Source organism: Bombina bombina, chromosome 3, assembly GCF_027579735.1.
Source record: "Bombina bombina isolate aBomBom1 chromosome 3, aBomBom1.pri, whole genome shotgun sequence".
NCBI classification, from domain to species: domain Eukaryota; kingdom Metazoa; phylum Chordata; class Amphibia; order Anura; family Bombinatoridae; genus Bombina; species Bombina bombina.
In genome coordinates, this window is record NC_069501.1 from 941,423,419 (window position 1) to 941,449,640 (window position 26,222).

Genomic DNA, 26,222 nt, shown 5'->3' on the forward strand with positions numbered 1-26,222 from the left:
GGATGCAATGTCTGACGACTCAGAAAATCCGCTTCCCAATTTTCCACTCCTGGGATGTGGATAGCAGACAGGTGGCAGGAGTGAGACTCCACCCATAGAATGATTTTGGTCACTTCTTCCATCGCCAGGGAACTCCTTGTTCCCCCCTGATGGTTGATGTACGCAACAGTTGTCATGTTGTCTGATTGAAACCGTATGAACTTGGCCCTCGCTAGCTGAGGCCAAGCCTTGAGAGCATTGAATATCGCTCTCAGTTCCAGAATATTTATCGGTAGAAGAGATTCTTCCCGAGACCAAAGACCCTGAGCTTTCAGGGATCCCCAGACCGCGCCCCAGCCCATCAGACTGGCGTCGGTCGTGACAATGACCCACTCTGGTCTGCGGAAGGTCATCCCTTGTCACAGGTTGTCCAGGGACAGCCACCAACGGAGTGAGTCTCTGGTCCTCTGATTTACTTGTATCCTCGGAGACAAGTTTGTATAGTCCCCATTCCACTGACTGAGCATGCACAGTTGTAATGGTCTTAGATGAATGCGCGCAAAAGGAACTATGTCCATCGCCGCTACCATCAAACCTATCACTTCCATGCACTGCGCTATGGAAGGAAGAGGAACGGAATGAAGTATCCGACAAGAGTCTAGAAGTTTTGTTTTTCTGGCCTCTGTCAGAAAAATCCTCATTTCTAAGGAGTCTATTATTGTTCCCAAGAAGGGAACCCTTGTTGACGGAGATAGAGAACTCTTTTCCACGTTCACTTTCCATCCATGAGATCTGAGAAAGGCCAGGACGATGTCCGTGTGAGCCTTTGCTTGAGGAAGGGACGACGCTTGAATCAGAATGTCGTCCAAGTAAGGTACTACAGCAATGCCCCTTGGTCTTAGCACAGCTAGAAGGGACCCTAGTACCTTTGTGAAAATCCTTGGAGCAGTGGCTAATCCGAAAGGAAGCGCCACGAACTGGTAATGCTTGTCCAGGAATGCGAACCTTAGGAACCGATGATGTTCCTTGTGGATAGGAATATGTAGATACGCATCCTTTAAATCCACCGTGGTCATGAATTGACCTTCCTGGATGGAAGGAAGAATTGTTCGAATGGTTTCCATTTTGAACGATGGAACCTTGAGAAACTTGTTTAAGATCTTGAGATCTAAGATTGGTCTGAACGTTCCCTCTTTTTTGGGAACTATGAACAGATTGGAGTAGAACCCCATCCCTTGTTCTCCTAATGGAACAGGATGAATCACTCCCATTTTTAACAGGTCTTCTACACAATGTAAGAATGCCTGTCTCTTTATATGGTCTGAAGACAATTGAGACCTGTGGAACCTCCCCCTTGGGGGAAGCCCCTTGAATTCCAGAAGATAACCTTGGGAGACTATTTCTAGCGCCCAAGGATCCAGAACATCTCTTGCCCAAGCCTGAGCGAAGAGAGAGAGTCTGCCCCCCACCAGATCCGGTCCCGGATCGGGGGCCAACATTTCATGCTGTCTTGGTAGCAGTGGCAGGTTTCTTGGCCTGCTTTCCCTTGTTCCAGCCTTGCATTGGTCTCCAAGCTGGCTTGGCTTGAGAAGTATTACCCTCTTGCTTAGAGGACGTAGCACTTTGGGCTGGTCCGTTTCTACGAAAGGGACGAAAATTAGGTTTATTTTTGGCCTTGAAAGGCCGATCCTGAGGAAGGGCGTGGCCCTTACCCACAGTGATATCAGAGATAATCTCTTTCAAGTCAGGGCCAAACAGCGTTTTCCCCTTGAAAGGAATGTTAAGTAGCTTGTTCTTGGAAGACGCATCAGCTGACCAAGATTTCAACCAAAGCGCTCTGCGCGCCACAATAGCAAACCCAGAATTCTTAGACGCTAACCTAGCCAATTGCAAAGTGGCGTCTAGGGTGAAAGAATTAGCCAATTTGAGAGCATTGATTCTGTCCATAATCTCCTCATAAGGAGGAGAATCACTATCGACCGCCTTTACCAGCTCATCGAACCAGAAACACGCGGCTGTAGCGACAGGGACAATGCATGAAATTGGTTGTAGAAGGTAACCCTGCTGAACAAACATCTTTTTAAGTAAACCTTCTAATTTTTTATCCATAGGATCTTTGAAAGCACAACTATCTTCTATGGGTATAGTGGTGCGTTTGTTTAAAGTGGAAACCGCTCCCTCGACCTTGGGGACTGTCTGCCATAAGTCCTTTCTGGGGTCGACCATAGGAAACAATTTTTTAAATATGGGGGGAGAGACGAAAGGAATACCGGGCCTTTCCCATTCTTTATTTACAATGTCCGCCACCCGCTTGGGTATAGGAAAAGCTTCTGGGAGCCCCGGGACCTCTAGGAACTTGTCCATTTTACATAGTTTCTCTGGGATGACCAACTTGTCACAATCATCCAGAGTGGATAATACCTCCTTAAGCAGAATGCGGAGATGTTCCAACTTAAATTTAAACGTAATCACATCAGGTTCAGCTTGTTGAGAAATGTTCCCTGAATCAGTAATTTCTCCCTCAGACAAAACCTCTCCAACCAAGCCCAAAGGGGAATACGATACCAAATGACGCCTTCAGAAAGTCTTTTCTATGTATCAGAGCTCCTCACACATGCGACTGCATGTCATGCCTCTCAAAAACAAGTGCGCAACACCGGCGCGAAAATGAGGCTCTGCCTATGATTTGGGAAAGCCCCTAAGAATAAGGTGTCTAAAACAGTGCCTGCCGATATAATCTTATCAAAATACCCAGATTAAATGATTCCTCAAGGCTAAATATGTGTTAATAATGAATCGATTTAGCCCAGAAAAAGTCTACAGTCTTAATAAGCCCTTGTGAAGCCCTTATTTACTATCTTAATAAACATGGCTTACCGGATCCCATAGGGAAAATGACAGCTTCCAGCATTACATCGTCTTGTTAGAATGTGTCATACCTCAAGCAGCAAGAGACTGCTCACTGTTCCCCCAACTGAAGTTAATTCCTCTCAACAGTCCTGTGTGGAACAGCCATGGATTTTAGTAACGGTTGCTAAAATCATTTTCCTCATACAAACAGAAATCTTCAACTCTTTTCTGTTTCTGAGTAAATAGTACATACCAGCACTATTTTAAAATAACAAACTCTTGATTGAATAATAAAAACTACAGTTAAACACTAAAAAACTCTAAGCCATCTCCGTGGAGATGTTGCCTGTACAACGGCAAAGAGAATGACTGGGGTAGGCGGAGCCTAGGAGGGATCATGTGACCAGCTTTGCTGGGCTCTTTGCCATTTCCTGTTGGGGAAGAGAATATCCCACAAGTAAGGATGACGCCGTGGACCGGACACACCTATGTTGGAGAAAATAAAACCTTGTTGAATAAACATTTTCTTAAGGTAACCCTCCAATTTTTTATTCATTGGATCTGAAAAAGCACAACTGTCCTCAACCGGGATAGTGGTACGCTTTGCTAAAGTAGAAACTGCTCCCTCCACCTTAGGGACCGTCTGCCATAAGTCCCGTGTAGTGGCGTCTATTGGAAACACTTTTCTAAATATAGGAGGTGGGGAAAAGGGCACACCGGGTCTATCCCACTCCTTGCTAATAATTTCTGTAAGCCTTTTAGGTATAGGAAAAACGTCAGTACACACCGGCACTGCATAGTATCTATCCAGCCTACACAATTTCTCTGGAATTGCAACTGTGTTACAGTCATTCAGAGCAGGTAATACCTCCCCAAGCAATACACAGAGGTTCTCAAGCTTAAATTTAAAATGAGAAATCTCTGAATCAGGTTTCCCCGAGTCAGAGATGTCACCCACAGACTGAAGCTCTCCGTCCTCATGTTCTGCATACTGTGACGCAGTATCAGACATGGCTCTAACAGCATTTGCGCGCTCTGTATCTCTCCTAACCCCAGAGCTATCGCGCTTGTCTCTTAATTCAGGCAATCTAGATAATACATCTGACAGGGTATTATTCATGATTGCAGCCATGTCCTGCAAGGTAATCGCTATGGGCGTCCCTGATGTAATTGGCGCCATATTAGTGTGCGTCCCCTGAGCGGGAGGCGAAGGGTCTGACACGTGGGGAGAGTTAGTCAGCATAACTTCCCCCTCGACAGAACCCTCTGGTGATAATTCTTTTATAGATAAAGACTGATCTTTACTGTTTAAGGTGAAATCAATACATTTAGTACACATTCTCCAATGGGGCTCCACCATGGCTTTCAAACATAATGAACAAGTAGGTTCCTCTGTGTCAGACATGTTTAAACAGACTAGCAATGAGACTAGCAAGCTTGGAAAACACTTTAAAACAAGTTTACAAGCAATATAAAAAACGTTACTGCGCCTTTAAGAAACACAAATTTTCCCAAATTTTGAAATAACAGTGAAAAAATGCAGTTACACTAACAAAATTTTTACAGTGTATGTAATAAGTTAGCAGATCTTTGCACCCACTTGCAAATGGATGATTAACCCCTTAATACCAAAAACAGAATAACAAATGACAAAAACGTTTTTTAAACAGTCAACAACTGCCACAGCTCTACTGTGGCTTTTTACCTCCCTCAATACGACTTTTGAAGCCTTTTGAGCCCTTCAGAGAAGTCCTGGATCATGCAGGAAGAAGCTGGATGTCTGTGTCTGTAATTTTTGCTGTGCAAAAAAACGCCAAAATAGGCCCCTCCCACTCATATTACAACAGTGGGAAGCCTCAAGGAACTGTTTCTAGGCAAAATTCAAGCCAGCCATGTGGAAAAAAACTAGGCCCCAATAAGTTTTATCACCAAACATATGTAAAAAACCATTAAACATGCCAGCAAACGTTTTAAAAAACACTTTTATAAGAGTATGTATCTCTATTAATAAGCCTGATACCAGTCGCTATCACTGCATTTAAGGCTTTACTTACATTACTTCGGTATCAGCATTTTCTAGCAAATTCCATCCCTAGAAAAATATTTTAACTGCACATACCTTATTACAGGAAAACCTGCACGCTATTCCCCCTCTGAAGTTACCTCACTCCTCAGAATATGTGAGAACAGCATAGGATCTTAGTTACTTCTGCTAAGATCATAGAAAACGCAGGCAGATTCTTCCTCTAAATACTGCCTGAGATAAACAATACACTCCGGTACCATTTAAAAATAACAAACTTTTGATTGAAGAAATAAACTAAGTATAAAACACCACAGTCCTCTTACTACCTCCATCTTAGTTGAGAGTTGCAAGAGAATGACTGGATATGGAAGTGAGGGGAGGAGCTATATAGCAGCACTGCTGTGGGTGATCCTCTTGCAACTTCCTGTTGGGAAGGAGAATATCCCACAAGTAATGGATGATCCGTGGACTGGATACACTTAACAAGAGAAACAATGATAACTTGAGCACTCAGCGCTACTACCGATCCAGCCAAAACTGCACCATGTTTCTGAAAAGAAACAAAACCAAACGAACCCGACAGGACCAGCCTGTACTCAGGGTCCTAACCGGCAAGCTGCATAAATTCTCCCGCATAGGGGAAAAAAGGAAAACAGACATTATTAAACATAGGACTAACATGTCCAAACAACTTCCGAAGAAGTACAAGGAGTATCCCGAAGGAAGCAAACACAAATAAAAGACATCCCATCGGATACAAAATAAAATATAAGGCAACCCTAAGGTTAACGTCCAAAAGACTCCGGACTGCCCGCAGGACCAGCCAAACTGAGTCCTATCTTACAAAAAACTGGGAAAGATCTCAAACAAATTACAAACAGGAGCTAACCCCACATGTCTAATGAGGTGCAACATTCGCATTATCAGACTGAAAGTCCTCATATATCTGTTAACGATAGGGTCATTCAATAACTGAAAAACAAAATTTATGCTTACCTGATAAATTTCTCTCTCTTGTGGTGTATCCAGTCCACGGGTTCATCCATTACTTGTGGGATATTCTTCTTCCCAACAGGAAGTTGCAAGAGTACACCCACAGCAGAGCTGTCTATATAGCTCCTCCCTTAACTGCCACCCCCAGTCATTCGACCGAAGACAAGCAAGTAAAAAGGAGAAACTATAGGGTGCAGTGGTGACTGAAGTTTAAAAATAAAAAACACCTGCCTTAAAGTGACAGGGAGATCCGTGGACTGGATACACCACAAGAGAAAGAAATTTATTAGGTAAGCATAAATTTTGTTTTCTCTTGTAAGGTGTATCCAGTCCACGGGTTCATCCATTACTTGTGGGATACCAATACCAAAGCTTTAGGATACGGATGAAGGGAGGGACAAGGCAGGAACTTAAACGGAAGGCACCACTGCCTGAAAGACCTTTCTCCCAAAAATAGCCTCCGAGGAAGCAAAAGTATCAAATTTGTAGAATTTAGAAAAAGTATGAAGCGAAGACCAAGTCGCCGCCTTGCAAATCTGTTCAAAAGAGGCCTCATTTTTAAAAGCCCATGTGGAAACTACCGCTCTAGTGGAATGAGCTGTAATTCTTTCAGGAGGCTGCTAGCCAGCAGTCTCATAAGCTAAACTGATTATGCTTCTCAGCCAAAAAGAAAGAGAAGATGCCGAAGCCTTTTGGCCTCTCCTCTGTCCAGAGTAGACAACAAACAATGCAGATGTTTGACGAAAATCCTTAGTAGCTTGTAAATGAAACTTTAAAGCACGAACCACGTCAAGATTGTGTAATAGACGTCCCTTCTTTGAAGAAGGATTAGGACACAGTGACGGAACAACAATCTCCTGATTGATATTCTTATTATATACCACCTTAGGAAGAAACCGAGGTTTGGTAAGCAAAACTACCTTATCTGCATGGAAGATCAGATAAGGGGAATCACAGTGTAAGGCAGATAACTCTGAAACTCTTCGAGCCGAAGAGATAGCTACCAAAAACAGAACTTTCCAAGATAAAAGCTTGATATCTATGGAATGCAGAGGTTCAAACGGAACACCTTGAAGAACTTTAAGAACTAAATTTAAACTCCATGGCGGAGCAACAGGTTTAAAAACAGGATTGATTCTAACTAAAGCCTGACAAAACGCCTGAACGTCTGGAACATCTGCCAGACGCTTGTGCAGAAGGACAGAGCAGAAATCTGTCCCTTTAAGGAACTAGCTGACAATCCCTTCTCCAATCCTTCTTGGAGAAAGGATAATATCCTAGGAATCCTGACTTTACTCCATGAGTAACCCTTGGATTCACACCAATGAAGATATTTACACCATATCTTATGATAGATTTTCCTGGTGACAGGCTTTCGAGAAACCACGTTTTGTTAAAATCAAGTGTTCAATCTCCAAGTAGTCAGCCGCAGAGAAATTAGATTTGGATGTTTGAATGGACCTTGGAGTAGAAGGTCCTGCCTCAGCGGCAGTGTCCATGGTGGAAAGGATGACATGTCCACCAGATCTGCATACCAAGTCCTGCGTGGCCACGCAGGTGCTATCAAAATCACTGAAGCTCTGTCCTGCTTGATCTTGACAATTAGACGAGGGAGGAGAGGCAATGGTGGGAACACATAAGCAGGCTGAAGGACCAGGACACTGCTAGAGCATCTATCAGCGCTGCCTGGGGATCCCTGGACCTGGACCCGTAACAAGGAAGCTTGGCGTTCTGACGAGACGCCATCAGATCCAGTTCTGGTTTTCCCCATAGTTGAATCAGCTGGACAAATACCTCCGGATGGAGCTCCCACTCTCCCGGATGAAAAGTCTGCCGACTTAGAAAATCTGCCTCCCAGTTCTCTACTCCTGGGATATGGATAGCTGAGAGATGGCAAGAGTGAACCTCTGCCCATAGAATTATCTTTGAAACCTCCAACATTGCCAGGGGGCTTCTTGTTCCCCCCTGATGGTTGATATAGGCTACAGTCGTGATATTGTCTGACTGAAATCTGATGAACCTGACCGCAGCTAGTTGAGGCCAAGCCTGAAGAGCATTGAATATCGCTCTCAGTTCCAGAATGTTTATCGGAAGGAGGGCTTCCTCCTGAGTCCACGAACCCTGAGCCTTCAGGGAGTTCCAGACTGCGCCCCAGCCCAGAAGGCTGGCATCTGTCGTCACTATAGTCCACTCTGGCCTGCGGAAACTCATTCACCTGGACAGATGGACCCGAGATAACCACCAGAGAAGAGAATCCCTGGTCTCTTGATCCAGATTTAGCAGAGGGGACAAATCTGTGTAGTCCCCATTCCACTTATTGAGCATGCAAAGTTGCAGTGGTCTGAGATGTAGGCGGGCAAACGGAACTATGTCCATTGCCGCTACCATTAGGCCGATTACTTCCATACACTGAGCCACTGACGGCCGAGAAGTGGAATGAAGAGCACGGCAGGAACTTAGAAGCTTTGATAACCTGACCTCTGTCAGAAATATTTTCATTTCTACTGAATCTATCAGTGTTCCTAGGAAGGAAACTCTTGTGAGAGGGGAGAGAGAACTCTTTTCTTCGTTCACCTTCCACCAGTGACACCTCAGAAAGGCCAGAACAATGTCCGTATGGGACTTGGTGATTTGAAAAGTCGACGCCTGTATCAGAATGTCGTCTAGGTAAGGAGCCACCACTATGCCCCGTGGCCTTAGAACCGCCAGTAGGGACCCTAGAACCTTCGTAAAGATTCTTGGTGCCGTGGCTAACCCGAAGGGAAGAGCCACAAACTGGTAATGCCTGTCTGAGAAGGCGAACCTGATGAACTGATGATGATCTCTGTGAATCAGAATGTGGAGATAAGCATCCTTTAAGTCCACGGTACTCATATATTGACCCTCCTGGATCATAGGGAGGATGGTTCGGATAGTCTCCATCTTGAAGGATGGGACCCTGAGAAATTTGTTTAGGATCTTGAGATCCAAGATTGGTCTGAAAGTTCCCTCTTTTTTGGGAACTATAAACAGATTTGAATAGAAGCCCTGCCCCTGTTCCTCCCTTGGAACTGGGTGGATCACTCCTATAACCAGTAGGTCTTGAACACAACGTAAGAATGCCTCTCTCTTTATCTGGTTTACAGATAATTGTGAGAGATGAAATCTCCCCTTTGGAGATGAAGCTTTGAAGTCCAGAAGATATCCCTGGGAAAAAATCTCTAATGCCCAGGGATCCTGGACGTCTCTTGCCCAAGCCTGGGCGAAGAGAGAAAGTCTGTCCCCTACTAGATCCGGTCCCGGATCGGGGGCTACTCCTTCATGCTGTCTTAGAGGTGGCAGCAGTTTTTTTTGGCCTGCTTCCCCTTGTTCCAAGCCTGGTTCGGACAAAATTTCCCTCTTGTTTTGCATTAGAGGAAGCTGAAGCTGCGCCACTCTTGAAGTTTTGAAATGAACGAAAATTATTCTGTTTGGTCCTTAATTTATTGGACCTATCCTGAGGAAGGGCGTGACCTTTTCCTCCAGTAATATCAGAAATGATCTCCTTCAGGTCCGGCCCGAATAGGGTCTGTCCTTTGAAGGGGATGTTAAGAAGCTTAAACTTTGAAGTAACGTCTGCTGACCAGGACTTAAGCCATAGCGCCCTGCGCGCCAGAATGGCAAAACCTGAATTCTTAGCCGTTAGTTTGGTTAGATGAAAAACGGCGTTAGAAATAAAGGAATTCGCTAATTTAAGAGCTTTAATCTTGTCTAAAATATCATCTAACGGGGTCTCCACCTGTAGAGCCTCCTCAAGAGACTCGAACCAAAAAGCCGCTGCAGCAGTAACTGGGGCAATGCATGCAAGAGGCTGGAGAATAAAACCTTGATGGATAAAAAATTTCTTAAGGAGACCCTCCAATGTTTTATCCATAGGATCTAAGAAAGCACAACTGTCCTCGACGGGGATAGTTGTATGCTTAGCTAGGGTAGAAACAGCACCCTCCACCTTAGGGACTGTCTGCCACGAGTCCCGTATAGCGACATCTATGGGAAACATCTTTTTAAAAGCAGGAGGGGGAGAGAACGGAACACCTGGTCTATCCCATTCCTTAGTAATAATTTCTGAGAACCTCTTAGGGACTGGAAAGACATCAGTGTAAACAGGCACTGCAAAGTATTTGTCCATTTTACACAATTTCTCTGGAACTACAATGGGGTCATAGTCATCCAGAGTCGCTAAAACCTCCCCGAGCAATAAGCGGAGGTGTTCAAGCTTAAATTTAAAGGCTGTCATTTCAGAATCGGACTGAAGTAATGTCTTCCCTGAATCTGAAATTTCACCCTTAGATAGCAACTCCCTTGCCACGGCTTCGGAGCATTGTGAGGGTATATCGGACATAGCTACTAAAGCGTCAGAAAGCTCTAGCCCCAGAGCTGTCTCGCTTTCCTTGTAACCCTGTCAGTTTGGACAATACCTCTGTGAGGGTATTAGTCATAACTGCCGCCATGTCTTGTAAGGTAAACGCATTGGACGCGCTAGATGTACTTGGCGTCACTTGAGCGGGAGTTATAGGTTCTGACACGTGGGGAGAGCTAGATGGCATAACCTCCCTTTTGTCAGTCTGAGAAACCTCTGGTGATAAATCTTTAAATGCCATAATATGGTCTTTATAATTTATAGAAATGTCAGTACATTTGGTACACATTCTAAGAGGGGCTTCTAAACATATTGAACAAGGAGTTTCCTCTATGTCAGACATGTTTAACAGACTAGTAATGAGACCAGCAAGCTTGGAAAACACTTTAATAAATGTGAAACAGCAATTAAACAAAAACGGTACTGTGCCTTTAAGAGAAAAAAAACATCACATAAACTGCAAAACAGTGTTAAAAAGTAGTAAACGCTTCGAAATTTTTACAGTGTGTATAAGGGACTAAAGCAGCATTGCACCCACTTGCAAATGGATGATTAACCCTTTAAGCCCCAAACCGGATTTGAAAAACGTTAAAAAACGTTAATAAACAGTTAAACACCTTGCCACAGCAATGCTGTGGCTCCTACCTGCCCTCAAATACGATTTAGGGAAGAAATAAGCCCTCTATAGTGGTCCTCAGATGCCAGAGGACTCCTTTAGGGAAGCTGGACGTCTCAGTCTGAATAAGAACTGCGCATCTAGAGCGCAAAAATAGGCCCCTCCCACCATGCACTCAATGTCAGAGAGCCTTAAGAAAATACTCCTAGGAGTATCTGACTAGCCATGTGGAAACTAGGCCCCAAAAAAACGATTTATCACCCTCAGAGAAAAAACGTTCTTTCTATAACACATGTAAACGTTTTGTCACTAAGAAATATGAGTATTAACATGAATATTACCCTTTTTTGTAAGCATGATCCCAGTCGTTGCTAAATCACTGCATCAGGCTTACCTCAATTATACAAGGCTCTGTCAGCATTTTCTAGATCTTATCATCTCTCTAGAAATAAATATATAGAATATCTCCTACGCCACACTGTCAGAAATGCGGAAATGGAGAACGGAGCGTAACCATGCCTGAGCACAAGGTGAACCGTACAGTCCAAAAAAGCGCGCTCAACCAAAAGGCTTCGTCACTTCCAAAGGCCTCAAAGGCCCATAAACATCACACATAAGCAGGTTGAATCACATAACAAACATGATTAAAAAAAAACCCTGTTCAATAACCCTCCTCAGGAGATATTAACCCTTGATTCAAGATACTAACAAAGACTCACTGAGACCCTTATGTCATATAGTTAGACCCGCAAAGATCTGGTAGCCTCTCGGGAAAACATTCACATTACAGTACATTGACGATAAAGTAAATCTTACCGGAATCTACGCCGTGGAACAGGAACACGGCCTTTCAGGTGTGACGAATAGTGGCATCGCCTCCGCCATGGACTTGAGAGAAGAAAGCAGGCAGAGGAGCGAAGTTTGACAACGCTGATTGCTTGAGGAGTTGTTAATATGAGTCGGGATGGTTTCGCAGGGAGACTCTCCCTGCATCTCCGGACTCTAATTTACATCCAAGCCCTCACTGAGAGACTGACAGGACCATGCTGAAGAGTACTACCCTCCATAAGAGACAAAAACAAAAATTAAAAATTCTGACACGTCTCTGCCAACCTCCTGGTACGAAAGGCAAAGAATGACTGGGGGATGAGGGGAGTGGGAGGAGTATTTAAGCTATTGGCTGGGTTGTCTTTGCCTCCTCCTAGTGGCCAGGTTCTTATTTCCTAAAAGTAATAAATGCAGCTGTGGACTATTTCCATTTAAGAAGAAAAGAAGTAGCTGTTTGCTCATTTCCATTATTAGAAATAGCATCCTGAAAAGATAATCCAACTCTGCAGCTTAAATAAAACTATACATTGACAACATAGGATGGAATATAGCTTTAGATTGGATTCAGTTTTCTTATCCATTATATCTCTGAAATAACTTGGATCTTCTGTAGGAAATAAGATTTTTAAATAAAATGTGAAATAGGAGAAACAACCTAAGAAGGTACTGCAAATGATTCTGATACTGCCTTAGGTAAAGGAAACCGTTTTGCAATTCTATCAGGTATCAAATTGTGTTACGCTGATTTAGCAAATTCTAACAAATATATTCCTATAGTATCAGACACTGGATATTCATCAGAAAGGCAGGGTTCATCCTTTATTATACAAATCAGAGGATGTTGAAGGTAATTTTTTTAAAACCTAAGCCTTCTCTCGCATAGGATATGCTTTCTGTAGAGATGTGAGGCATATCAGATATGTCTCTTTAAAATTCCAAATCAGAATCTTCCAAAACAGATAGAGGTTCAATGTCTTACACGCGAGACACAACTTCACAACAAAGTTACCACTAAACACCTATGCATGTAAGACACATTTTTATCTTCCCATGCAGCTTTATTATAGGGTACACACTTCTAAGACACATTCTTATTCTCAGGGCTGCAAGACAGAAACCAGGACTTAAGTAAAAGTAAACAAAGATATAGTAAAATGAAACAGCCCTTTAAACAAAAAGGCACATACAGTTGCTGCAGGAATATTTAAATTAGAGTATAGAGGGGGGTCTCCATCGCTATTCTGCAAAATGGAGGGCAGCCTTCAGAAGATTATAAACTCCAGTGTATTTGGATAACTCCAAACCCGCATAGAAAAGTGAGAACACTCCCTGATACTGTTTGAGCCATCTTGGAGCAGAATAACTCAAACAGGGGCACCGGGTTATATACATGACCTTAGCTGCAGGTCAACAACATCAGTTCTTGGAAAAATGGCGGCGCCCATAGGAAGAACCCTTGGAAGGTCAACAGGAGCACTGCCAGACCTGTCTCAACATTAAAGAGGGTAACTAATGCCTTCTAAAACTACTGGAAGAACCAGAGCCCAAGGTAAACAATAAGCAGCCTCTCAAGTGGGAAAAACAGCCCAACGCCCCCACCATTACAAACTGAGAATAGGACCCCAGCTATGCTCATCCTATGATAGACAGAACTAGCAATGACAGTAGAGGAGACAGAACTAGCAATTACAGAAGAGGAAACATGTAAGCTTTTATTTTAAAGTTGTGTGGTTGGTTCTGTCCATGCCCAGTTAGCTCTCACCTGGTAAGTGGCGGCTAGTGGGGCAAGATATGTATATTTCACATATATTACATATAACTTTTTATCATAAACAACCTGGCCATTTCAGATATTTATTTTTGAAAAATTAATATACGAACAGGAAGGAAACTATATTGTGCCAATTAGAGCTAACTAAAAATGTAATTTTGTTTGTGCATAAGTGTCTGAAAGCAGACCCTTACACACCACAGAGTTTTCTCTTAATTAAAAATCGTGTTCATTATAGTCAAGACAAAATAAAAATAATTATTGCAGGACTAATGCTGAAATGCATAAAAATGTCATGGTTTTTACATATTATAAGTTGCTGCAATTATTTTTGCTTAGGTCTCTTCATCTCTTTCTTTCTATATATCCCATTCTCTCTCTCTTATCTATCTACTCACCTAGACACATTTGCCCTAGAAAGCATATTTATTTACACAGTATCGCTTTAATGATCTCCCATTTGTGTTTCATCCTGATCACATTCGCTACTTTAAATCCTAAGACAGCTATCTATTTCTGTGAAGGGAAAAAATGTAAAATTATGTGTTAAACTCATAAAAATGGGCTGAAATTAATTTTGTACTTGAAATACAGTTTCTCCCTAGACTACAATTTTACCAGCTTCTGGATTGAAAAATGACTGAACCAGAAAAGAAAATTAACATAATCTTTCTGTGCAATAAAATCCTGCTAGCTCTATTTAATGAAAATCGAATGTGACTAATAACCATTAAAGAACTTCCACTTTAGCAGCATGCTATTGACATTTGCAAATTTATATTATAAAACACCCTGTGCATCAGGTAAAAGGATTGTTACTAGTCACGTAAAATGGCATTCCGACAGGAGGGGGTGAATAGCACTCCATGATTTAGGGTTATCTGAAATTCTGGGGAACTCAATTCTACTTTTTAAAGTAAGGTCCAATCAATTTTCTTTAAGTGTTTGCATGATATGAACTGGCTGGCCATACTACCACAACCCTGATTTGCTATAAACAAAGCAAGTAATACACACAATTATTGTGAGGATTTGATTTTTAGGTTCTTTAATTTCCTGCTTATTATCTTTGTTATCAAGAAGAGAACAGTGTGACACCCTACTCCTAAGGAATAACTCAAAATCAGCCCTAAACATCCATGTCACTTATTTAACTGATGATTCTAACATATAATTTTAGCTGGAAAGTATATACAGTAGATTTGTGCCACTGGAAATAGGTAGGAGTGACTGCATCTAATACCCTTACTTATAAGTCTTTATTAATGACTAAATCTGTCACTGGCTATCTGGAGTGTGACAGTACCAATTGGAGCTCTCCTCCAATCTGAATTTGTTTTTACTTATTTGTACAGAAGATGTAAGTTGTACCACATTTATGTAGAATGTAGACATGAATACAGGAAAATGAGTGGAAAGGGAGACTGGCTCTACTGAACAAATGCCTTGACTAAAAACACAGGGATATTGGAAACCTCCAAAACTAAACCAAAATGATCAATCAGAACATGATAATTGCAGCCCATGGAGTCACTGCTATTAACTTCCATCATGTTGGTCTTGCTAATTAAAAATAGGATAATATAATGGGAAGCACAAATATCACTACAGCCAAAGACTGTCTAGTAACCACAAAAGCTAAAAATAAGGCACATGTACAGAGTCATCCATCAGCAATCCTACATTTATTTAAGTAGAGAAAGAAAACATTATAAACTTATTTAGTGACATTTATTTAAGTAGGGAAAGTAAACATTATAAACTTATTTAGTTTATTAAATAATTGCACTACACAAATATGATGTGGGCATGGTCATTCAAAATATTGTTGTGTAATTATTGTATTGCACCACATGTGTGCTACATCACTGCTCCTGGTTGTTAGCAGTTTTTCATGCTGTACCACCTACCACATACAAGCTACGCAGAACTTATACCTATAGCTGTACTTTTGTAGCTCATACTACTCAATACAACAGCAGCAAGAACATATTCTTAGTTAGAATTTGCCCACCCTTGCTCTGGAACACACCTTGTGAATCGTCTAGGTAAGTATAAAGAACAAATAGCACAGGAAACAAGCAAGGAGGATTGCAACACTATCATGCTAGCTCCTTACACATCACAGGGTATCCTTAAAAGTCAAACGCAGTCTATAAGAAACACAAATGATATCCTCCTAAGTGAATCCACAATGCCTGTATGATGTGACAGAAGATAATGAGCAAGCACCCTGACAGTGTTTGGAGGCTGGAGTCCTGTAATTCCAAGAATGCAATATATAAGCAAATTAAACTTCAGGCACAGGGTTCTAAGCTCAGTCTACAGTACTTCAAACCACTAAAAACTGAACAAACCAAGCATGCAGAAGCAATACAAACATGACAAATGTAAGAGCCCACACTTCCTTTCTGAAATATACTAGGATTCTGAAGGTTTTGCTATTGCTGATGATATTGTAAAACTGACAGTGATGCTAGATTTGTTTACTTAACCTTATGTCAGGTAGTCAGTGTTTTTACAGTCAAATTAAACAAAAATAAAACGCTTGTACTTACAAACGACTTGTTCATGGCACGTTTAACTTCATCGGTTCCATCTGAATAAATCTGTTGAAATAGTTCATTAAGTGCAGCATCCCCTTCCAATTTTTCATTTTTTTCATCCTCTTTGATCTCAACTACAATTTTATCCCAGTTTTTTGTATATTTAGAGGATGATGGGTATTTGAGCACAGAATCTATGAATAAAAACAATTTGATAATGATATTTATGAGGAATCTACAGAAATCAGTAGCTTGGAATTGATAAGTATGCAGATAAGTTTACTCAATTTTCATTTTTAAAAAGTTACCCAATATAATAAGAACAGAATACAATAAGAATAATTTTAATTTCAAGATCTATGTCAAAGAAAACGTCTTTATGACTCTTTCTGCTAAAGGTAAGGAACCACTGGTTCTGGTGCTTTCTCCTATGAATGCACACATTATAACACATTGCAATTTTATTTTTTTTCTTCTTTCAGGGCCTCCCTATCAAATCTTACTATTAAAACTAAAAGTAAAATCCTTACAAGGTGGTACCTCACACCCACAATTTACATCAAATACATCATATCACTTTGGACTTATGCTGAAGGGGGCTGTGGGGAGAGGGGAATCCTACCGCACATATGGTGGCAATGCTCACTTATTAAACCTTTTAGGGAGGACATTAATACCATAACATGGCACGGGTACTCATCACTTCTATAGAGAAGTTTTGTTAAACTGGCATGTATATATATATATATATATATATATATATATATATATATATACAGTGTGTGTGTATATGTGTATATATGTGTATATATATATAGCCAATCAACAGCGGATACAGGAGTAAGAGAAAAGACCAGAGGAGGGAAGAATTTACTGTACTGCAAAGGGTAACTTAAGACTTCAAAAATTACTTTTTAAATTAATATTGTTTTGAATAAAGGAAGCAATTGCTATTTTCTGATTAGAGGATCTTCTCAACATTACACTATGGATACCCATTCTTATTCTTTCAAAAAGGGAGGTTAAGGATTAAACTGCTTGTATTTATCAAGCTGCAGAATGTAATTAAGTGCTGATGACAAGCATGCGTGTGTGTGTGTGTGGGGGGCTGGGTTGCTTTCAGGGCACATACTCTGGTTCCATGGTGGTCTAGTGCTCTGGCATCTCCCAGAGAATCCGGGGATGCCAGTGACATCACTAAGCACAAGCTCTGGAAACCCGGATGTGCCAGAAAGGGTCACAGGGTTTAAGGGAGCTGGATGGGGGTATTCAAACCCATTTAACTCAGCACTCTAAAGCTCTAGAAACCCTCAAGACCCACCATTTGAAAGCTAATCGCGTTGGAATTAAAGTTTAAGTAAATTTTAAAAAAATAATAATTTGAGGGGGTGACAAAATTTTCACATGCACTTACCGAAAACCATTGGCACGCAATACGATATTGCGTGCCGATTCTTGTCACCTCTCCCATCTAAAGAGAGGTATCCCAAAGGCGCAATATTTACGATTGCGCCGAAATTGTACAGAACTAAACCAATATCACACACAAGCACATGAACTGACAGCTCGACTAGTGGATAGGGGTTATCAGAAGCACTTATTAACACGCATCCAAGCACAAGTAGGGAGGATAAACAGACAAGATTTACTTATAACTAATTCCAAGAAAAGTAATATTGAATTTAATCGAACTAGTACAAACAGCAATATGTTATTCATCACCCAATTTAGCAAACAATATCAACAGATCTGTAGAATAGTAAAAAAGAACTTGACCATCCTAAAAGGTGATGAAACATTATCAAACATCCTTACACAAGGTGTTAGGTGTGTAGCTAGAAAAGCTCCAACTTTAGGTGACATTACAAGGAAAAACTTAGCGGGTAAACCCACTACCAACACTAACTGGCTAAGCCTTAGACTTGGCTGTTTCAAATGTGGACATGTCCCCTGTAAGGGGTGTACTTGTATTACAGTTACCAACACATTCTCCTCAAATATCACCAAACAAACTTTTCTGATAAGAGACAGGATAGATTGTAATTCCTTATTTGTAATCTATTTAATTAATTGTTTATCCTGCCAATACGTAGGCATCACGACCCGTCCATTAAAGGACAGGATCCGAGAACACCTACGTTCCTTAGATGAGAAAGAACCAAAAACACCTGTTGCAAAACATTTTAGAACTCATGGCGAAAAACCCTTCGAAAAAAAGAAATATTTTGGATAGTAAAATTACACACTAGGGCCCCAGAGGGAATGAATAAAAGAATGGATGTGGACCTTTTCACTGAATAGTTCAAAATAATTTCAATTAATTTTCTATAATATTACATAACTTCATAGGACTTTATATAATTCTAAACAGATACTGTCCTGGCAGGTAGACATTGAATTTAAATGTTCCGGCTGTGAAGTACAAAATAAATATTTGAGAGGAATAAAATTTATATACATATATATAAATACCAAATAAAACATAAGAAATACTAGATAACAAGCATAAAAAATCTGTTTCTTTTCCCTATTGGAAAATTCTCTTGTCACCACTTAGGCCTCTTTGGCTGTTTATATTGTGCTTGAATCTCAGTTGCTGTTCCTATATTACTTGAATTGATCCCCAAATGGACTTGTTGGATTAGTTCTTTTCCTCCTTGACTTATTTACTTTTGTTCATATCTATTATATCCTTTATACTAAACCATCTACAGCTTATTGATGGTAGAATACATAATATATATCGGATATTAGATTGTCTCAACATGATAGGGTCCAGATAGTTGTGCATTATCACCTTACTTTTAGTCACTGTCTCAAAAGGTCTTTAAGTGACAGTTGACATGTGATGCTAATTCACAGTAGTATCATAGTATAGCACCATTGTTATAATATGCCTTCCATCAGGGCCACTTGGCTATATAATTTTCCAAAAAGGATTTTGTCTTATAGAGCGACCTTATACCAAATACCATGGTGTTTCTTTAACTTATTGGTGTATATTGCCTGACACCAATATTGTAGGTCACCTCTTTTTGGACACCAATACTATTCCTTAACATATAGTCTTGAGACATTATTCACTATGATTATTATTACATTTATGTTATAACATTTATTAAGATTTTATTTTACATTTGTTTTTATTTTAGTGATTACTTATGTTTTTTGCTTTCAAAACATTATGCCATTTAGACAACATACTTATTTTAAAAAAGTTTTGTATAATATTTGTCCATTTATAGATCCATTTACCTATTTTTTAAGCAAAATCTATTTGTAAAAATATTACTTTACTTATTTACCTATTTTTTTGAAAATGTATTATGTTTATTATTGTTATTATTTTAACTTAGTTTTTATTGTTAGGACATGTTATTGTGTGTATCGTTAGATATGAATATTATATCTTGCGAGACCTATGGAGGGGCGGACACTCTTTCACAAACAACTAACTACTCACCACTTACCTATTTGCAATCTATAGCTTGTTTGTTGATTGGTTGCAGGCCCCTATATAGGTCTTGGTCCACTTAGACTCTTTAGCCTCTGATGAAGCGCATGTACGCATGCGCGAAACGCGTTAGATGTCTATCTGTACCTACACCTGTCATTTGGCCATTTGGCTGAATAAAAGATATTAATTTACTTCAAGTTTGTTGTCTCCGGGTCTCCTACTTTCTTTCCCCCTGGTGGGATTTACCTTCTTTCATTCATATATATAGATATATATATATATATAGAGAGAGAGAGCCAATCAACAGCGGATACAGGAGTAAGAGAAAAGACCAGAGGAGGGAAGAATTTACTGTACTGCAAAGGGTAACTTAAGACTTCAAAAATTACTTTTTAAATTAATATTGTTTTGAATAAAGGAAGCAATTGCTATTTTCTGATTAGAGGATCTTCTCAACATTACACTATGGATACCCATTCTTACTCTTTCAAAAAGGGAGGTTAAGGATTAAACTGCTTGTATTTATCAAGCTGCAGAATGTAATTAAGTGCTGATGACAAGCATGCGTGTGTGTGTGTGTGTGTGGGGGGGGGGGGGCTGGGTTGCTTTCAGGGCACATACTCTGGTTCCATGGTGGTCTAGTGCTCTGGCATCTCCCAGAGAATCCAGGGATGCCAGTGACATCACTAAGCACAAGCTCTGGAAACCCGGAAGTGCCAGAAAGGGTCACAGGGTTTAAGGGAGCTGGATGGGGGTATTCAAACCCATTTAACTCAGCACTCTAAAGCTCTAGAAACCCTCAAGACCCACCATTTGAAAGCTAATCGCGTGGGAATTAAAGTTTAAGTAAATTTTAAAAAAATAATAATTTGAAAATACACAGGCCACCAAAAGGCCTAGACACCCCAAGACCTCTTGTTTTAATCCCAGAAGCACCTCTATAAAATAAACCCCTATATTAGTTTTAATAGCCAGGTGATCAATGTAGTAATAGTAAAAACCTGGTGTTAATATATGTCCACTTTTTGCACATAAAAGCCCCTATGTTCAGGCAGCTTTGTTCCTACAGTAACATAAGAGTCAGGATCAGTTTGAGACATCTTGCAAAAACATAATTTATGTAAGAACTTACCTGATAAATTATTTCTTTCATATTGGCAAGAGTCCATGAGCTAGTGACGTATGGGATATACAATCCTACCAGGAGGGGCAAAGTTTCCAAAACCTCAAAATGCCTACAAATACACCCCTCACCACACCCACAATTCAGTTTAACGAATAGCCAAGAAGTGGGGTGATAAATAAAGGAGTAAAAAGCATCAACAAAGAAATTTGGAAATAATTGTGCTTTATACAAAAAAAATCATAACCACCACAAAAAAGGGTGGGCCTCATGGACTCTTGCCAATATGAATGAAATGAATTTATCAGGCAAGTTCTTACATAAATTATGTTTTCTTTCATGTAATTGGCAAGAGTCCATGAGCTAGTGACGTATGGGATAGCAATACCCAAGATGTGGAACACCACGCAAGAGTCACTAGAGGGAAGGATAAAAATAAAAACAGCCATTTTTCGCTGAAAAAATACCCACAACCCAAAATCTATGTTAATTCTCATTAAATGAAAAGAAAAAACTTAAAACATAAGCAGAAGAATCAAAATGAATCAGCTGCCTGAAAAACTTTTCTACCAAAAAACTGCTTCTGAAGAAGCGGATACATCAAAACGGTAGAATCTAGCAAATGTATGCAAAGTACTGCTTTGTAAATCTGAACAACTGAAACTTCATTCTTAAAAGCCCACAAAGTGGAGACTAATCAAGTAAAATGAGCTGTAATTCTCTGAGGCGGGGCTTTACCCAACCCCAAATAAGCTGATTGAATCAAAAGCTTTAACCAAGAAGCCAAGGAAAAAGCAGAAGCCTTCTGACATTTCCTTGAACCAGAAAAGATAACAAATAGACTAGAAGTCTTCCTGAAATCTTTAGTAACTTCAACATATTTCAAAACTCTTACCACATCCAAAGAATGTAAGGATTTCTCCAAAGAATTCTTAGAATTAGGACACAAGGAAGGGACAACAATTTCTCTAAAAATGTTGTTAGAATTCACAACTTTAGGTAAGAATTTAAATGAAGTCCGCAAAACCGCCTTATCCTGATAAAAAAATAAGAAAAGGAGGTTCACAAGAAAGAGCAGTTAATTCAGAAACTCTTCTAGCAGAAGAGATGGCCAAAAGGAACAACACTTTCCAAGAAAGTATTTTAATGTCCAAAGAGAGCATAGGCTCAAATGGAGGAGGCTGTAAAGCCTTCAAAACCAAAATAAGACTCCAAGGAGGAGAGATTGATTTAATGACAGGCTTGATACAAACCAAAGCCTGCACAAAACAGTGAATATCAGGAAGCGTATCAATCTTTCTGTGAAATGAGACAAAGAGCAGAGATTTGTCCCTTCAAGGAACTTGCAGACAAAATCTTTATTTAAACCATCCTGAAGAAACTGTAAAATCTAGGAATTCTGAAAGAATGGCAAGTGAACTTATGAGAAGAACACCCATGCAAATGAATCTTCCAAACTCGATAAATCTTTCTAAAAATAGATTTACAAGCCTGTAAACATAGTATTAATACACTGAGTCAGAGAACCTCTATGACTAAGCACTAGGCGTTTAATTTCCATACCTTCAAATTTAATAATTTGAAATCCTGATGGAAAAAACAAACAAACCTGTGAGACCATGCTGGAACTACCAGCAATACAAATAACTGTTCCATGATGATTATGGATATCACTCATGGAAGAAGAACTAGAGGCGGGAAAATATAAGCAGGTTGGTAGCACCAAGAAAGTGTCAACACATCCACTGCTGCCGCCTGAAGATCCCTGGACCTGGACAGGTACCTGGGAAGTTTCCTTGTTTAGATGAGAAGCCATCAGAACTATTTCTGAAAGACCTCACAACTGAACAATCTGAGAAAACACATCTGGAAGGAGAGACCACTCCCCTGGATGTAAAGTCTGACAGTTGAAAAAATCCGCTTCCCAATTGTCTACACCTGGCATATGTACCACAGAAATTAGACAAGAGCTGTATTCCCGCCCAAAAAAGTATTAGAGATACTTCTTTCATAGCTAGGGGACTGTGAGTCCCACCCTGATGATTGACATATGCCACAGCTGTGATATTGTCTGTCTTGAAAGCAACTGAATTGTCTTCTCTTCAACAGAGGCCAAGCCTAGAGAGCCTTGAAAATTGCACGGAGTTCCAAATATTTATTGGTAATCTCGCCTCTTGAGATTTCCAAATCCCTTGTGCTGTCAGAGATCCCCAAACAGCTCCCCAACCTGAAAAGACTCGCATCTGTTGTGATCACAGTCCAGGTTGGATGAACCAAGAGACCCGTTGAACTATACAATGATGCTCTAACCACCAATTCAGAGATAGTTGAATATTGGGATTCAAGGATATTAATTGTGATATCCTAGTATAATTCCTGCACCATTGATTCAGCATACAAAGCTGGAGAGGTCTCATATGAAAACGAGCAAAGGGAATCGAGTCGGGTGCTGCAGTCATGAGACCTAAAACTTCCATGCATATAGCTACTGAAGGAAATAATAGAGACTGAAGGTTCCGACAAGCTGAACCCAATTTAAATTATCTCTTGTCTGTTAGACACATTGACACAATCTATCTGGAAACCTAAAAAGGTTACCCTTGTCTGAGGAATCAAGGAACTTTTTTGGTAAATTGATCCTCCAACCATGTCTTTGAAGGAACAACAGAAGTGCAGAACGAAAAGACTGAGCAAGTACCAAGATATCGTCCAAATAAGGAAACAACGAGAACTTTTGAAAAGATTCCTAGAGCTGTCGCTAGGCCAGAAAGGAAGAGCAACAAATTGGTAATGCTGGTCTAAAAAAAGAGAATCTCAGAAAATGAAAATAATCTGAATGAAACAGAATATGAAGATATGCATCCTGTAAGTCTATTGTGGGCATATAATGCCCTTGCTGAACAAAAGGCAGAATAGACCGTATAGTCACCATTCTGAAAGATGCTACTCTTACATGTCAATTCAAAATTTTTTTAGATCCAAAACTGGTCGGAATGACTTTCTTTCTTTGGGACAATTGAATAGTTTTTGAATAAAACCCCAGACCGCGTTCCTGAAACGGAACTGGCATGATTACCCCAGATAACTCCAGGTCTAAAACACACTTCAGGAAAGTCTGAGCCTTAACTGGGATTGCTGGAATGCGTGAGAGAAAAAAAACTTCTCACAGGCGGTCTTACTCTGAATCCTATTCTGTACCCCTGAGAAACAATATTCTGAATCTAAGGATTTTGGACCGAATTGACCCAAACATCTTAGAAAAATCTTAATCTGCCCCCTACCAGCTAAACTGGAATAAGGGCCGCACCTTCATGCGGACTTGGGGACTGACTTTGATCCCTTAAATGACTTGAATTTATTCCAATTTGAAGAAGGCTTCCAATTGGAAACATATTCCTTGTGGAAGAATTTGGTTTCTGTTCTTATTAAGAACGAAAAACGGTTAGAAGCTTAAGATTTAGCCTTAGAACTTAACATTGAGGCAAAAACTCCCTTCCCACAGTTGAAACAGTTGAAAGTATTGAATCCAACTGTGAAACAAATAATTTATTACCTTGGAAGGAAAGAAAATAGAATCTGGACTTAGAAATCATATCAGCATTCCAAGATTTAAGCTCTTCTAGCTAAAATAGCTAAAGACATAGATTAAAAATCAATTTTGATAAGATCAAAAAATGGCATCACAAATGAAATTATTAGCATGTTGAATCAAGCTAACAATGCTAGACAAATCATGATCCGATACTTGTTGCGCTAAAGTTTCCAACCAAAAAGTTGAAGCAGCTGCAACATCAGCCAAAGAAATTGCAGGCCTAAGAAAAGGACCTGAAAATAAATTAATTTTCCTTAGATAAGATACAAGTTAACTATCTGAAGGATCTTTAAAATAAATACTATATTCCATAGGAATAGTAGTACGTTTAGAAAGAGTAGAGACAGCCCTATCAACTTTGGGGATCTTTTCCCAAAACTCCAATCTAACTGCTGGCAAAGGATACAATTTTTAAAACCCTAAAGAAGGAATAAAAGAAGTACCAGGCCTATTCCATTCCTTGGAAATTATATCAGAAATAGCAATAGGAACTGGAAAAAAAACCTCTGAATTAACCACAGGAGGTTTATAAACAGAATTTAAATGTTTACTAGCTTTAAAATCAAAAGGACTAGTCTCCTCAATATCCAATATAATCAACACTTCTTTAACAAAGAACAAATGTACTCCATTTAAAATTAATAAGTAGATTTGTTAGTGTCAATATCTAATGAAGGATATTCTGAATCAGATAGATCCTCATCAGAGAAGGATAATTCAGTATGTTGTCGGTCATTTGAAAATTCATTAACTATATGAGAAGTTTAAAAAAGACCTTTACATTTTATTAGAAGGCGGGATGGCAGGCAAAGCCTTCTGAATAGAATCAGAAAAATATTCTTATAAATTCACAGGTATATCTTGTACATTAGATGTTAAAAGAATAGCAACAGGTAATGCATTATTACTGATGGACATATTCTCTGCATGTAAAAGTTTATCATGATAACTTATTACAAACCACAGCTGAATATATAATCTCCATAACATTACAATAAATGTACTTAGCTTTGGTAGAACTGATATCAGTCAGCAGGATTCCAACAGTGTTTTCTGATACAGGAACAGTTTGAGACATCTTGCAAATGTAAGAGAAAAAACAACATATAAAGCAAAATTATCAATTTCCTTATATGACAGTTTCTGGAAAGGGGGAAAAAATGCAAACAGCATAGCCCTCTGACATAGAAAAAAGGCCAGAGGCAAAAGGAATGGGGTCTTAAATAATGAAAATATTTGGCGCCAAGTATGACGCACAACAAACAGAAAAATATTTTTTGGTGCCAAAGACGTCTGGAAACTAAACACTAGCGTCATTGATGACGCAACCTCGTGAAGTACTCAGCGCCAACTAAGACGCCGGAAATGACAAATTTGCGTCAACAAACGCAACTTTCGCGCCAAAAAAATCTCGCACCAAGAATGACGCAATAAATTGGCATTTTGAGCCCTCACAAGCCTAATACAGCCCGCAATTTAAAAAAGAGTCAATTTGAAAAAGACTAAACCCCAGGTAAGATTTTTTTTTCTTCTTAAAAATGCATTTCCCAGATATGAAACGGACAGTCTGCAAAAAAAGGAAATATACTGAAACCTGAATCATGGCAAATATAAGTACAATACATATATTTAGAACTTTATATAAAGTGCCAAACCATAGCTGAGAGTGTCTTAAGTAAATGAAACATACTTACCAAAAGACACCCATCCACATATAGCAGATAGCCAAACCAGTACTTAAACGGTTATCAGTAGAGGTAATGGAATATGAGAGTATATCGTCGATCTGAAAAGGGAGGTAGGAGATGAATCTCTACGACCGATAATAGAGAACCTATGAAATAGATCCCCGTTAGGAAGACCATTGCATTCAATAGGTGATACTCCCTTCACATCCCTCTGACATTCACTGTACTCTGAGAGGAATTGGGCTTCAAAAAAGCTGAGAAGCGCATATCAACGTAGAAATCTTAGCACAAACTTACTTCACCACCTCCATAGGAGGCAAAGTTTGTAAAACTGAATTGTGGGTGTGGTGAGGGGTGTATTTGTAGGCATTTTGA

At 39.8% G+C, this 26,222-nt stretch overlaps 1 protein-coding gene across 2 annotated transcripts in view; it reads right to left on the reverse strand.

Moving 5' to 3' along the window:
- Positions 1-26,222, reverse strand: part of SUGT1 (SGT1 homolog, MIS12 kinetochore complex assembly cochaperone) — a 696,093-nt gene that overhangs the window by 45,233 nt on the left and 624,638 nt on the right. For both annotated transcript variants that reach the window (XM_053707955.1, XM_053707954.1), the window contains exon 13: positions 16,000-16,181. In XM_053707955.1, the coding sequence (XP_053563930.1) occupies positions 16,000-16,181 (182 nt within the window). The remainder of the gene's footprint in view (positions 1-15,999; positions 16,182-26,222) is intronic.